The sequence below is a fragment of the Anabrus simplex genome, chromosome 1, assembly GCF_040414725.1.
Source record: "Anabrus simplex isolate iqAnaSimp1 chromosome 1, ASM4041472v1, whole genome shotgun sequence".
Classification (NCBI taxonomy): Eukaryota; Metazoa; Arthropoda; class Insecta; order Orthoptera; family Tettigoniidae; genus Anabrus; species Anabrus simplex.
This window is the reverse complement of record NC_090265.1, coordinates 1,611,883,442-1,611,899,880: the sequence shown is the minus strand read 5'-3', so window position 1 is coordinate 1,611,899,880 and position 16,439 is coordinate 1,611,883,442. Positions and strand designations below refer to the sequence as shown.

At 42.2% G+C, this 16,439-nt stretch overlaps 1 protein-coding gene across 1 annotated transcript in view; it reads right to left on the bottom strand.

Annotated features, from left to right (window-relative positions):
• Nucleotides 1–10,190, bottom strand: part of LOC136858593 (monocarboxylate transporter 9) — a 97,919-nt gene extending 87,729 nt beyond the window's left edge. The window contains exon 1 of the mRNA XM_067138266.2: nucleotides 10,138–10,190. Within this exon, the coding sequence (XP_066994367.1) occupies nucleotides 10,138–10,160 (23 nt within the window). The 5' untranslated portion in view covers nucleotides 10,161–10,190. The remainder of the gene's footprint in view (nucleotides 1–10,137) is intronic.
• Between the last annotated feature and the right edge of the window lie 6,249 nt (nucleotides 10,191–16,439).

Here is a 16,439-nt window from a genome sequence, read left to right as displayed (position 1 = left end):
CACGCTAACCCTACACCACGGGGCCGGCTCTAACAATAAGAAGCTAACAGACAGTAAAGAGGTAGTGAAGTTCTTTTTAGGCACAACCCCAGTGGAGGTGAGCTGCATGTACTATTTTAACCAGTTACCAGCACTCTTACGAATGTTAAATTTCTGGTAGTACCGGTAATCGAACCCAGGCCTCCGAGGACGGCAGCTAATAGCGTTGTCAGTTACGCTACGGAGTCGGACGGATAGATATGTAATAGCACCTTATGACTCATTGGGGAAAACAACGGGAAACTACCTCACTCCCCATTTTCTGAGTGTGCCTCTTCACTGAAACCTACGCTTTCTGTTATAGCTGACGATGGAACTGTTGGGGATCCAACTAGCCTTCAAGATGAAGACTCGACATTTGGGCTCAGAAAGTCAGCTCCCCCTGTTGGTGGGGGTGGTAGAATAATACCCACGGTATCCCCTGCCTATCATACGAGGCGACTAAAAGGGGCCCCAGGGCTCTTAATTTGGAAGCGTGGGTTGGCGATCACGGGGTCTTTAGCTGAGTGCTGGCATTGCTTCCATTTACTTGTACCAGGCTCCTCACTTTGATCTGTCCTATCTGACCTTTCTTGGCCAACTTAGGATCATTTCCAACCCCGACTGTATTAGGTTTACGAAGCCTAGGGATCCTTTCATTTTCACGCCCTTCGTGACCCTTGTCTTTGTTGGGCCGACACCTTCATTTTTCGAAGTGCCGGATCCCTTTAATTTTTTGAACTCTGATTATTGTTAATGTAGTATGGTTACCCAGCTGTACTTCTCCTTTAAACGATAATCACCACTACCACTCGGAAGGCCAGCGCTCTACCATTTGAGCCGCGCAGTCCGACTAATACAAGTTACTTTTGAGCACTGCTGCGATTATACAACATAATTATGTAATCTGCTGAATATCTCGTGGTTCGAACTCGCAACAGATTTCTCATCCCCTAATGTAGCCTAATGTAGGTGGACTCAGGATATCTTATTCATAAGTTAGAAGTAACAGACATGAAAGTAGCAAGAATGATTGCTGGTACAAACAGGTGGGAACAATGTCAGGAGGGTACTCGGAATGAGGAGCTAAAGGCTAATTTAGGAATGAACTCGATGGATGAAGCTGTACGCATAAACCAGCTTCGGTGATGGGGTCATGTGAGGCGAATGGAGGAGGATAGGTTACCTAGGAGAATAATGGAGTCTGTTGTGGAGGGTAAGAGAAGTAGAGGGAGACCAAGACGACGATGGTTAGACTCAGTTTCTAACGATTTAAAGATAAGAGGTATAGAACTAAATGAGGCCACAACACAAGTTGCAAATCGAGGATTGTGGCGACGTTTAGTAAATTCACAGAGGCTTGCATACTGAACGCTGAAAGGCATAACAGTCTATAATGATTATGTATGTATGTATGTATGTATGTATGTATGTATGTATGTATGTATGTATGTATGTATGTATGTATGTATGTATGTATGTATGTATGTATGTATGTATGTATGTATGTATAATGTAGCCTTGATGGATGAGTTGCAGTTTTAAATCAATCAATGAAATCTGATTGTTAGATACTGCATGATCAGCTCGTTTATCCGCCCGTATTCTCTTGATGAGACCGCAGCTGATTCATCAATACGATTGCGGTGCACCGCATTTTAAGCGAGCAATATTTACTATTGACTGCAAGCTGTAATCCATTAGGACCCAAGCAGAGGCGGCTCTACTACACTTTAGAAGTTGTGTATGTGTGGGCAGAAAGTGGGTGGATAATTTATCCGAGTGGGCGAACTTTCATCTGTCTCTCAGAAGTGTGGTAAGACGTAAGGGACGTAGAATATAGTTTTGGAATCATAACTGGGCCCGTGAGCGTTATAAAAATATGAACGTTTTAAACTTGAAATTCTTTTTAAATAACACGCGCGGCGGAAGTGTTCAATATCACTCTCCCCCTTTTCCTTTTTTGTTAGTGGCTTAAGGTCGCGGTGTTCGGACATTCGTACCACTTGGCTTTTTAGGACATTTCGTACCACCTAGGCCTGCCAATGGTTTTCCCGTAATTCCCAAATATTTACGCCAGGACAACCGTACCACTTGATGTCAAACTGGAATTCCACTTCCACGCCAGCAGGCGTAATGAGCCTGATAAACACACTTTAGAAAACAGGTACAAAAATAATTTACAACATTTGCTGAAGAAAACTGCTATATTATTTTAAACTATACTTATCATTATCACTTACGTTTACGTAAATATTATCACAAGAAAGTCGATTTTGTAAGGTATAAATCTTCTTTTTAATCTGCTTACCTTCCAGGGTTGGCTTTTCCCTCAGACTCAGCGAGGGATCTCACCTCTACCGCCCCAAGGGCAGTGTTCTGGAGCTTCAGACTCTAGGTCGGGTATACAACTGGGGAGAATGACCAGTACCTCACCCAGGTGGCCTCACCGGCTATGCTGGAGAGGGGCCTTGGTGGGGGATGGGATGATTGGAAGGGGGAAGAGGGAAGGAAGCGGCCGTGGTCTTAAGTTAGGTACCATCCCGGCATTTGCCTGGAGGATAAGTGGGAAACCACGCAAAACCACTTCCAGGATGGCTGAGGTGTGGGAATCGAACCCACCTCTACTCAGTTGATCTCCCGAGGCTGAGTGGACCCCGTTCCAGCCCTCGTACCACTTTTCAAATTTCGTGGCAGAGCCGGGAATCGAACGCGGACCTCCGGGGGTGGCAGCTAATCACACTAACCACTACACCACAGAGGCAGACTTAAGTATAAATACTGAAACAAAACAATACAATAGAAATATACATCGTGTTCGGGCGCAGTGTGCCTAGTGAGCATAAAAGATGGATAATATTACTATTATTGTGAATATTTATAAACTACTGCTACTTCAGTATCAAGTAAGTAAAGTAAGTAAAGATTTTTTTGCTAATTGCTTTACGTCGCACTGACACAGGTAGGTCTTATGGCGACGACGGGATAGGAAAGGCCTAGGAGTTGGAAGGAAGCGGCCGTGGCCTTAATTAAGGTACAGCCCCAGCATTCGCCTGGTGTGAAAGTGGGAAACCACGGAAAACCATCTTCAGGGCTGCCGACAGTGAGATTCGAACCCTCTATCTCCCGGATGCAAGCTCACAGCCGCGTGCCCCTGACCGCACGGCTAACTCGCCCGGTAGTAAGTAAAGTAAAATATTCTGATGTAATGGCCGATATGGGCTTGAAGGTCACGCGGGAACAGGAAATTACTGAAAGGTGGAAGTATCTAGGTCCCCACGAATGATGAATACGAGATAATAATTAACACATGTGCCAATCAGATCAGTTGCGCCCGTCGGAAGGTTAACATCAGTAGTGGTCACACCGTGCGGAGGCTTCTGCCCTAGTAGAGAACGATGGATACAAATGAATACATTCATTAGGATATCTTTTTTACTTAGTAAAACTTCTCACTCTCTCAAGTGGTACGGAATGTCCTCGAACCAACGTCGCACGAACACATTGAAGGTTTTCAGCGACGCAAAAGTGGGGAAGGGTAGGATTGGGAAGGAAGCTGCTGTGACCCCAAGGTGCAGCCCCAAAATTTGGCTGGTGTGAAAATGGGAAACTATGAAAAACCATCTTTAGGGCTGCCACGATGGGTTTCGAATTCACCATCTCCATCTGCATGGCCATCTCACTCGGATATGTCATTCTAAGAGGAAGAACCAATGCATCTCGCAACATGAGTCTGGGATTGATATGACGTCATTGACTAATGCAACAGTACTGCCATTTTGAGAAATAAAATCACCGTGCGGCGCGGCTCTCTGGATTCCGGCGTGGGAGCAGTCGTGTGAGTTTTCGCATGATTCATCTCATAGGTTCTACATACATACATACATACATACATACATACATACATACATACATACATACATACATACATACATACATACGTACATACACACATACATCCGGCCAAGGAAGCAACGCATGAGAGTGAAATTAGTGAGTGTTAGAATAAAATTCCTAAACATGTGTTTAAGGGATTGAGGGGCCTTAAGAAAATGGCAGACGATTTTTTTTTCTAGAGTAATAGACAAACTTCCTCAACATATACATTTAAAGCCAAATTTCATCGCAATGTTAACGGGTCAATTGATCTGCATTTAGGGCAGACGCGCAGGTGACAGATTTCCTATCTGGTGTTTTCCTAAACTTTTCTTAAAAAATTGCAAATAATTTGTAAATTTATGGAACATCTCCCTTGGTAAATTATTCCACTCCCTGACTCCCTTAGCTGTAAAAGAATATTAGCCCCAATTTGTTCTCTTGAATGCCAACTTTATCTTCATATTGGGATCTTTCCTACTTTTAATAACACCACTCAAACTTATTCGACTACTAATGTCATTCCACACCATCTCTCCACTCACAGCTGGGAACATACCACTTAGTCAAGCAGCTCGTCTCCTTTCTCCTAAGTCTTCCCAGCCCAAACTTTGCAATATTTCCGTAACGCTTCTCTTTTGTCGGAAATCACTGAGGACAAAACGGAAAATGAAGAGCTCATTTTCATCGTTTCAACATTTTAGATAGTCTCATATGTCCATGCAATGCCACAAATTAAACCGTTGACCATTTATTATTTCATTATGAATTATAATAATAATTTCGTGTGGATATTTCTAGCGGGGTGCAGCCCTTGTACTCTCTGACTCCCTTAGCTGTAAAAGAATATTAGCCCCAATTTGTTCTCTTGAATGACAACTTTATCTTCATATTGGGATGGGTGGCACCTGCGATGTGTAGGTAACTGCGTGTTATTGTGGTGGAGGATAGTGTTATGTGTGGTGTGTGAGTTTCAGGGAGGTTAGGGTCATCATAAACCCCCAGTCCCCGATCCAAGAGAATTAACCATTTAAGGTTCAAATTTCCGACCCGGCCGGGAATCGAACCCAGGACCCCTGCGACCAAAGGCCAGCATGATAACCATTTAGCCATTTAGCATTATGAATGACTTAATAAAAAAAGAAGCGTTTTAATTAAATATATTTTAGCTACAGAGTCATGGCCAGTGAGTAAAAGTAGGTTAGTAAAAATGTTTTAAAAAGGGCATGCTGTGAATAACTGTAAAGAAAAACATACATACATACATACATACTCTTTATTATAGGCTGTTATGACTTTCAGCGTTCAGTCTGCAAGCCTCTGTAAATTTACTAGAATAGTATAGAATACTCCCATCCCCTAGTTCCGGATCGCTAGGAACTGGGGAGAGAATAATGAAAATCCACAACCTGTTTCCAGTCATTCGACCGGGTCGGCAATGAAATGAATGGAGCCCCCATCTAGTGGCGAGGATAGGAATTGCGCCGGCTGCTGAAGCCTGTCACACTCCTCTGGGGCAAGGATTAATGAACGGTTAATGAATGATTAAATGATATTCGAGAGTGTTGCTGGAATGAAATGTGACAGGGAAAACCAGAGTATCCGGAGAAAAACCTGTCCCGCCTCCGCTTTGTCCAGCACAAATCTCACAAAGCAAAGCAACGCAAAGCAAAGCAAAGTCTTCTCCGTACAGGCCATGAAGGCCCTTGGAGGGGTGGAATGTAAAAGCTTCCACCATTCGTAACCTCGGCACGTGATGGGGTAGAGTGGTTGGCTCTACGCCCGGCCGCCTTTGCCCCCAGGAATTAACCTGATACTCATTTTTGGTGTAGGCTGAGTGAACCTCAGGGCCATATGCACATGCAGAAGTGGAAATCTAGTTTCTTAAATTTTACGACTTCCTGACGGGGATTTGAACCCACGTCCTTCCGGGCGAACCGAGCACGCCTTTACCGCCTCATCCAGGCGGCCCCCAAATCTCACATGGAGTGACCGGGATTTGAACCACGGAACCCGACGCGCCGCCGCCTCAGCGACGGACGCTCTGGGGGAGAGCAATCATTTATTGCAATCCAAATTTTTTGACTCATGCATAATTTTGTTACAATTAATTTAGGCTATCTATTCTTTCTTTCTTAATCTGCTTACCCTCCAGGATTGGCTTTTCTCTTGGACTCAGCGAGGGATCCCACCTCTACCGCCTCAAGGGCAGTGTCCCGGAGCTTCAAACTCTGGATCGGGGATACAACTGGGGAGGATGACCAGTACCTCGCCCAAGCGGCCTCACCTGCAATGCAGAACAAGGGCCTTGTCGGAGGATGGGGCGATGGGAAAGGATAGACAAAGAAGAGGGAAGGAAGCAGCCGTAGCCTTAAGTTAGGTACCATCGCGCCGTTTGCCTGGAGAAGTGGGAAACCACGGAAAACCACTTGCAGGATGACTGAGGTGGGAATCGAACACACCTCTACTCAGTTGACCTCCCGAGGCTGAGTGGACCCCGTTCCACCCCTGGTACCAGTTTTCAAATTTCGTGGCAGAGCCGGGAATCGAACCCGGGCCTCCGCGGGTGGCAGCTAATCCCACTAACCACTACACCACAGAGGCGGACAATTTATCTATTAATGCCTTAAATATTACAATTACGCCTGCTTACAAATTATACCCGATCTCTAAATTGTAGTTTCTAAGATTTTTATTTGTTACTTTTGTCCTAGACGTTAACATTGTTATTTAGTCTGGGACAACATGTATCTTCATCAACATCATCATCTGTTTACCCTCCAGGTTCGGCTTCTCCCTCGGACTCAGCGAGGGATCCCACCTCTACCGCCTCAAGGGCAGTGTCCTGGAGTTTCAGACACTTGGTTGGGGATACAACTGGGGAGAATGATCAGTACCTCGCCCAGGCGGCCTCACCTGCTATACTGAACAGGGGCCTTGTGGAGGGATGGGATGACTGGAAGAGATAGGCAAGGAAGAGGGAAGGAAGCGGCCGTGGCCTTAAGTTAGGTACCATCCCGGCATTCGCCTGGAGGAGAAGTGGGAAACCACGGAAAAACCACTTCCAGGATAGCTGAGGTGGGAATTGAACCCACCTCTACTCAGTTGACTTCCTGAGGCTGAGTGGACCCCGTTCCAGCCCTCATACCACTTTTCAAATTTCGTGGCAGAGCCGGGAATCGAACCCGGGCCTCCGGGGGTGGCAGCTAATCACGCTAACCACTACACCACAGAGGCGGACCAACATGTATCTTGCCCCTATTAATTCGTGACAGTGGAGGTATTTATTTGTGTCACTAGTCTGAACAATGTTGTCCTTAGCGTGAATTTACTAAACGCCTCCACTATACTCTAGTTGAACTAGTTATGTGGCCTCGTATAGTCTCATACTTCTTGCCTTTAAATTATTAGAAACTGAGTAATAATCAACTGATTCCGGCCATTTGTCAGCCCAATGAATGGAATTCCCATTCAATGGCCACCCGTGATATACGTCACATAATCGCGACTCATAGTTTAGTGCTATTTATTTAGTGTGCGGCGTTTAGTGCTGGGAGTATCCGAGGACATGTTCGCTTCGCCTCGTGCACGACTTTCCATTTGACGCTCATAACGGCTTGTGCGTATGGATGTGAGACGACAGTATTGAGGTAGGGAGAGGGTGAAACCCGGTGTTGGCGCATAGCGTGCTCCTATCGAATAGATACCAAGTTGTCTGCTCACAGTTTGATGTCTCCATGCGACGGATGAATGGCCATTAACAGCGTATATGCTCTCATTCCATATGGAAACTGCGGAGAGATTTGGAATCGAATCCAATTTCTTGGCACGCAATCTATTGATTATAAATTGTATGACACCACCTTTCGTGCCCTGTTGGTCAACATTTTGATAGCGAAAATGTTTTTCACCAGCGGGACTCGAACCGGCTAACCGTTAAAGACTTGACGCCTTAAGGATCACGACCATCAGGCGGGATAGTTTCATTTCATTATAAACATTTGGGTTTTTCAGGTAGTCAGATCGTGAAAAAATCCAAATAAATTTAGGAAGAAGATTAATTTAAACAATGCAAAAAAGTCGATAAGTAACAATAACACAAAATTAATAACGCCGATAATTTCAATAGGCTAATTGATAACTGAAGAAATCCGAGGCACACCAGCTCATTAGGGCCTTGGTCTGCCCGGCCAGAACGCATGCAGATACTACCCACCGTCACGTCTACAGCTCAGTATCTAGTGCAGAGCCTCTCAAACGCCCAACATCTCACGCGTGCAAACCGAGGCGCAGATGCTCTGTGCACTGTGCATCGGTCCGACGCGTCTCAACTCGGCTTGACTCGGATGGTGTAGTGCGCTGAGAGCGACGAAGCGTTCGGTGATAGACGGCCTGTTTATAAGTGAAATAGATAAGTGCAAGACAATAACATAATAATGGAGCAACCTGTTTCGAAGAAAGCAAAGACTGTCGAAAGTTCATTTCAATCGAACTGGGAACTTTCGTATTTTTTCTCAGTCGTGACGATAAGGCCAAATACTTAATCTGTGGGACAATAATTACGTGATCATTAAAAGATCTATTTTTCAATACAAAGGCCTTGCTCGAATTCTACGAGAATTTGTAGAAGGAAGATTTTCCTAAGCTGCATCGAGAAGCAGCTAATTTTATTTCAGTGTTTGGTTCGACATGCATATGTGAAAGGTAGCTTTTTCTGTTTTAACTTGTACGAAAACTAGATTCGGTGCGAGTATTTATGATTGTAATTTAAAGTACGCTCTCAGAATTGCTGTCAGACAGACACTACTGGTATAATTGCAAAGAAAAAGGAAAAGAAGGACTAGAGAAGATAAATTGTTTGCTCAAACCAAATTGAAAGAAGAGTATTTTAACACCTGTAACATTGTCCCATACAACAGTGTGTGTCCGCTCACGGCACATAAACATTTCGCAGTGAGAGGAGAATCAGTGGAGAAGGTGAAGAAGGCGGAGACAGTCCGAACGCATGAGACAGATGTAGGGAAAGAGGAGTAGGAGTTTGCACTCTGGTTAAACTAGTGAAGTCGTCTCCTGCACCTTGCGCCGTGCAATACACTGGCGCATGCACCCTGAGAGGCCCTGATCTAGTGGATAGGTTTGCCAAGCTCTCAGTGACTTATAAACTAAACACTCGTCTGGAGGGGTATAGAGAGGTAAGGGTAGAAACCAAAATGTTTTAAAAATATCTAAAATGTCGTAAGTTGCTCTCTGAGCAAATTTGGGCAGAGAAGTCAAGGTTGACAGTTTACCAACTTAACTGTGACAATAATAGGTTTTCTTTTTAGATTTCGATTAATACTGTACAATAACACTTTCACCAGAGGCACAATTACACACGCATTACAATTAAAATAGATGTACTTTGATAATTTACAAATGATCAGTAATAACGTCATTAAAAACGTGAATTTTGAAAATAAACACCAAAAAATTATATTTTGCTAAAGTCAAACCAGTTACAAATTAAAGGAAAGATAATTAGGTTATAAGACAACATGGTTTGTATAAAATGTTTTATGCGACTAAAAGGGAATAGAATTTTAATTTTCCCCAAAACGTCAGGGGTGAAGGCCCCCTCTCACCCCTCTAATTGAAGGAATAGCACCCTTGAGTTTAAGGACTGTAGGCACAGATTGGTGCTTGATCAGCATGAATTTGGTGGTCAAATGTGATGGAAGACTAATCATCGATCAAACACTGATTGCTGTTTCTGCAACTCAAATATAATGATTGCCAGTCAAGCCCACGCTGATCGTAGTGAAGCTCTGATCAAATTTTGATTGGCTTTTCTGCAACAGGGCACTAGAAATTCTGATAATATGTAAAATGGGTAGCCTATATAACACTGCTGAGATCTAATTATAATGTGTAATGTAGTAATGGACACAAATAATAGTTGGAATTATAAAATGTATTATAAAAATCATTTATATTAAATGGCGTTCAACTTATTCTATCGACCAATTTAGTGGTACATACGTGTATACTACGTATTTTTACTTACATAATGAAGTGTCATCCGATGACGTGTATTAATTTCTATGCTTTTCCTTATCGGAATGACAATATTTACATGTTAAAGATATACGAGAAAACAAAACAAAAATAGAGTATAACGTAGATATTAATATGATATAAAGTGGTTAGTGATACAATATAAATAAATCGATCATTGAATGAAGATATACAGGATGACAAGCTTACTGTGTAGGTCTTCTCTGCACCATGATGTGCAGTAATTGTACGTCACGCACAAGCTATCAAGATCCACTGACTGACTGACTAATCTAACTTCATCATGAACATGAACGACGTGACAGATAAGACTTCTCATTAACAACCACCCGATAAGAGAAACGGAACATTGTATTGATTAACACATATTGTGCGTACGAGACAGTATTAGATTGTGCAGTAGGCTGTCAACGTTTTATTTGAAGGATGTGATACAATTTACATGAGATTCGGAAACTATGTTTATCAAAATTTACATAACTATTTCTATGATCACAGCCCATATTTTCGCAGTTTTAATCTTTCTTCCGCGTAGAACTGGGAAACTGACGAAGAAAGCTTATGTAGTTTTTTTTTTTTTTTTTTTGCTAGTTGCTTTATGTCGCACCGACACAGATAGGTCTTATGGCGATGATGGGACAGGAAAGGGCTAGGACTGGGAAGGAAGCGGCCGTGGCCTTAATTAAGGTACAACCCCAGCATTTGCCTGGTGTGAAAATGGGAAACCACGGAAAACCATATGTATTATTTTTGACAACGTTAAAATCATTAGGCCTACTAGAATGAAGTCGAATGGCAAGGTGCTGCAAGAAACATCAAGTTAGGAAATTTTTAAAGAAGTATATGAATATTACTACTTGGACAGTAAATAAGCCATCAATAGTGGAAGCAAGAACAATATAAAAATGCAGATTAATACAAGGAGGGTTTTCCTTAAGAGAGAAAATCCGCCTATATCAAACCTCGGTGTGCGTATTAGATGTTAATTCATAACATTAGTATGTCATACTAAAATAATTAAATACTTTAATATTTCTTTATTCCTCAAATAATACCTAAAGGGCCTTAAATAATGCATGTGTTAAAAGATGAAAAAATGATAATTTAGGAAACCCTATAGCTAAAATTCTTATTATCAAACCTAATTGTCTTAAAGTTGATACGGGCGTGAAATGGGATGGATATGATATATGGACTATCTTCTTCTTCTGCTTCATGGGACTACTTAGAATCGCACTGTTTGTGGATTAAGCCCAGTTTTATGGCCGGATGTAATTGTTGTCGCCAATCCCATATGGAGGGATGCATTCACTATTGCTTGTCTCTGTGGTAGATTTTACCCTTCCCCCGAGCTAGAGAAATTAAACAGGTGCGGTTGAAACACCCTGATCCAGCCGTAAATCGAACGCAGGGTCGTCTGAACCGAAGACCGCTACGCTGACATAAACTTTCAAACAAGAGCCGAACTGGATATATGGGCAATAAATGCTACAAATAGAAAGAGAAAGTGGATTTCTCTGGAAAGTAGTCTCCCAGAAAAATATGGGTATATCAGATCACAGATGAAGAGATTCTAAACCAAGCTGGTGAGAGGAGAAAGATTTGCGTAAATTCGACCAGAATAAGGAGTAGCTGGATGATCATTCATTTAGGTTTGGAGGCCAGTGTAGGAGATAGGCAGAGTTTGGGGAGGCAAAAACATATGTAGTCTAATATCGATCGATCGATCAATCAATCAATCAATCAATCAATCAATCAATCAATCAATCAATCAATCAATCGTTTTTTTGCTACTTGCTTTACGTCGCACCGACACAGATAGGTCTTATGGCGACGATGGGACAGGAAAGGCCTGGGAGTGGAAAGGAAGCGGCCGTGGCCTTAATTAAGGTACAGCCCCAGCATTTGCCTGGTGTGAAAATGGGAAACCACGGAAAACAATTTTAGGGCTGCCGACAGTGGGTTTCGAACCTATTATCTCCCGAATACTGGATACTGGCCGCACTTAAGCGACTGCAGCTATCGAGCTCGGCCAATCAATACTGATCTGCATTTAGGGCAGTCTCCCAGGTGGCAGGTTCCCTATATGTTGTTTTCCTAGCCTTTTCTTGAATGCTTTCAAAAAAATTGGAAATTTATTGAACATCTCGCTTGGTTATTCCAAACCAGTGGTTCCCAACCTGGGGGCGATTTTGGTTATCAGGGGGCCAATAAATAACTAAGGGGCGATTTGGGGGCGATGAATATTCAAAGGAGGAAAAAATTAAAATAGTACTGTACAGCAGAAGTTGCCGGGTAGCACGAGTCACAGGCTATTCTCAGCCGGCCAGTTCACTGCACTCAGGGTACGTTCACACCGCACGCAGCAAGCTGGGCAGTAAGCAGGGTGACATTGCTGCTTGGTGAGGGTCGTGTGCAGCAAGCAGCACAAGTGTTCACACCAGTACGCTGTGCGGTGTGCTGCTAATCATTTGTCTGCCACGTTTCGCTTTATGTAAGATGGCATTATCAAAGTTATCGAGAAGAATGTATTTAATGGAAAGTTTTGCAATAAAGATGGATGATCCTAGGATCTTGACTCGTACATGGGTACATGAATTTAACCAGTCTAGAGGCACTCGTGGTGAGTTTAATCGTCTCTACCGTGACGTTCGGAAGTACAAGGATAAATTTTTAACTACCTACGAATGACTAAAGAGACATTTGATTCCCTACTACGAAAGCTAGAGAGACATCTTTACAAAGAAGAAACTAATTTCAGGAGGCCAATATCACCAGAAGAACGGCTTGTTATTACCCTGAGGTGATCAATAAAATCATATTGCAAACTCTTAAATGGAAAAGGTAGTAAAAATCTGTTGGAAATAATTATTTATTATTTCATCATCATATTTTATCAATTGAGAAGTTTCACTCAGATATTTTACTCACAACTTTGAAGTTATTTACATTTAAAAATAATAAGGAGCGTATTGTAATTAGCGAAAAACATGAATGAATTAAAGCACAAAAATGTCCTTGTCAGTTTCTCACAGCAACCATTAAAAACTACAAAGAATTGTGTAAACTGTCTGACGGAAAACTAGGATTCAAACTCATCACTCTGTAACCATCGGTAGAAATATTAGTTCCTTCAGTCGGTTTGGAAGCAAAAGAATAGGGCTGCCTCTCCGATGCATCAATTTCACTGCAAATTATTTCTTGAAATTTCAAACGCACTGCATGATTGCGAGAACGAGGCAGACTTTTTAGAAACATGAGGTCGTCGTCCTTTACTTCGGCCATATCTTTCTGAAGAAATTCCAATTTTTGCTTTTCTATTGCTATCAATGCTTCATTCTTAGTCAATATTGCGTCAATATCAGGACGTGACCTTTTTCTTTTCTCTCTACCCATACTCTGAGTGCTTACCGATGACACGTCCGAAGGTATCCCTTCGTGAGGTGATGTCTCTGAAGAAGATGGTGTAGGGCCATCTTCTTCGGTTCTAGGGACTACATCATTTGCTATTTCTGCAGACAAGGAGTAGTCGAATGAAGAAACTCCTAGACTGGAACTTCTAGCTTCTGATATCATCGTATCACGCAGGAAACTCATCAGTTAACAAAACGGCCAAGAGCTAGTTGTCGCCCCGTCTCCACCGGTACCAGATCTCAGCTTTTCTATTTTGTTAATTTCCTGGCGAAAATAGTCGCGCAGTATTTTCCAGCGGGATCGGGCATGTTTGACTGAAAAACAAAACAAGAAAAGAGGGTGAGAATGATTCACTAATTAAAAGTTACGATCACGATTCAAACAATGTTGAAATATGCAACTATCCCTCTAAGTATGCCATTTTAGTTCGTATCCCTGCTTCGCTAATTCTCACCGGCCGTATTTTTGAAGGTGTTTCAGTTTTCCTTACTTGCTCATACACATAATCGGGTGATATCTTAATACAGTTCCAGACTATTTGCCCGCTGTTCGTTTGTTTGTATGCTTAACCAATCCCTGAAGGGAAAGAACAAGTCCGTCATTAATCTTGAAAGCTCTATATTTTAGGACACAAATATATTACATTTCGTCTCCTTCTTTTCAGATTTCTTGCAACTGGTGACTCGTTTTCATCTCTCTCCCTTCGCGTTAGAGTGGGGAAATCTACAGTAGTCGCTATTGTCAAGGATACCTATAAAAAATATGGGAGGTCCTGCACGAAGAGCCAACAACAGAATTGTGGTATGATGTAGCAAAATAGTACTCTTTGAAATGGAATTTTCCTAATTTCATCGGCAGTATAGATGGACAACGTAATTATTGAAGCGCAATGTCCGTCTAAGCCTGGCTCATTGTACTACAATTACAAACAGTATTTTTCAATAGTGCTTCAGGCTGTAGCTGATGCTGACTGCAGATTAATTGCAGTTGATGTGGGTGCTGCAGACCGTCAGAGTGATGGAGGTACATTCAGGACATCTTCATTGTTCCAAAAATTAGAAGCTGGAATTTTGAATGTGCCTGATCACACGGAATTGCCGGAGACACCGTACAAGGTTCCATTTGTCCTTGTAGGTGACGAAGAGTATCCTCTCTTACCATACTTGATGAGACCGTTCCTAGACGAAACTTAAATGAAAAACAACTTGTCTTCAATTACCGGCTGTCCAGAGCAAGAAAATGCATAGAATGTGCTTTCGGGATCATGAGGGCTAAATGGAGAATTTTGCACAAACCGATTGAAACGAACGTTGATCTTGCAATTTCTATTGTGAATTATATTTGTGTATTACACAATTTTGTTATTGCTGAAGAGGGTATTGATCCTCAGTTCATGAGTGTTACTGCAGCCTTAACAGCAACAGTACGAAATAAAGATTCTGGTTCGCACTTCCGCTTCTCGAATTCAGCTAAACAAATTAGGGAAATACTAATGCATTATTTTAATGGACCTGGAAAACTGACTTGGCAGAATAATTATGCTATACCGAAAAACATTGTGGAAAGGAATGCTGAAGTAAACAGAGAGGGACTAGTTACACATTAATTTTGATGGTGTCATATTTTCACTGCTAATATTTTATAATGCTAAGAAAAAATGAGATTCTCTTCATTTAGTTAAATGGTAAACCTCATGTAACTAAAAAGGCAGCCTTATATTATGTATCTGCTATATTAATCGTTAAACAGAGTTGAGAAAATAAAACCAGAACACCAGTCAATTTCGTAAGTATTATTAATAATAATATTGAATACTTACCATCACAGCCCACCTCTGTAGCTACTTCGTCCCAGAGTTTCCTACTAATCGTATTGTTTTTGTACGACGGTGTTTTATGATCCCATAAAGGTCTCCTCTTAACACAGCACTGATTAAAACTTCTTCCATGGTGAAAACTGTGCGAGCTAGTAAGCAGTACGCTGGATTTAGAAACACTGCTGCCTGTCGAGCTGCGAGGCAAGCAGGAGAGTTGGCATGGCATGTCCTTGAAACATTCGCAGCGTGCGGTGTGGACGGTCTCATTGGAAGAAGCTGTGTTTCTAAACTGAGCATGCCGCTCACCTTCCTGCGTACTGCTTACTGCCAAGCTCGCTGCGTGCGGTGTGAACGTACCCTCACCCCTCTCCACAGTCCCCACCTGTTGTTGCTCAGCGCGACCGACTGGTGACTCAACCCCCTCCCCCTCCTGCCATCAAAATACACTTGCCGTTGACCTACATTAGTCTTCAGTCTCAACTAGCCTTTGTGTGCCTCACCATCAGTTTTTGTGCATGTCTTTTCTGTTTTTGTGCGTTTGTTTTGATGTGTAGAAGTTCATGCACAATGGGTTCGAAAAAGAAGATTCGTTAATACTCAGTTGAGTATTTAAAATTCGGTTTTATCGCGTTACCGCAAAATGTGCAGTTTCCACATTGTCTTTTGTGCGATAAAACATTTACTAGTAATGAAGCCTTCGCGAATGAAAGATCATTTATCAAGAGTACTCAGTGATGAAGTGAGTAAAGAACTTAGTTATTTTCAACACCTCAAAGTTAAAGCTGATAAGCGGTCTAATGCGAATGAATTATTAAAAAAAAACGTGGAACCGATCTTGACAAAGGTCTTCTTGCTTCTTACGAGGTGTCTTTATTGATCGCTAAATGTGGTCAACCTCACACAATTGGTGAAACTCTTGTTCCACCGGCTACCAAAAAAATTGTTCAAATCATGCTAGGCGAGGACCCTAGTAATAAGATCAATCGGTTTATTTGAGCGACAACACCGTTTCCAGGCGAATTGACGAAATGGCCACGGAAGTTGAATCCAAACACACCAATTTGTTGAGAAATAGTAAATTTACTTTGCTGACTGATGAAACAACTGTGATTGATAACAAATCAGTTTTATTAGCTTATGTAAGGTTTATCGGTGAACAAAAGGAAAGTGCCGAGGAAATGTTGTTTGCTAGAACTTTGATCACTGATACGAAGGGATTGTCGATATTTAAAGTGGAGCAATATTATTTTGAGGAAAAGAG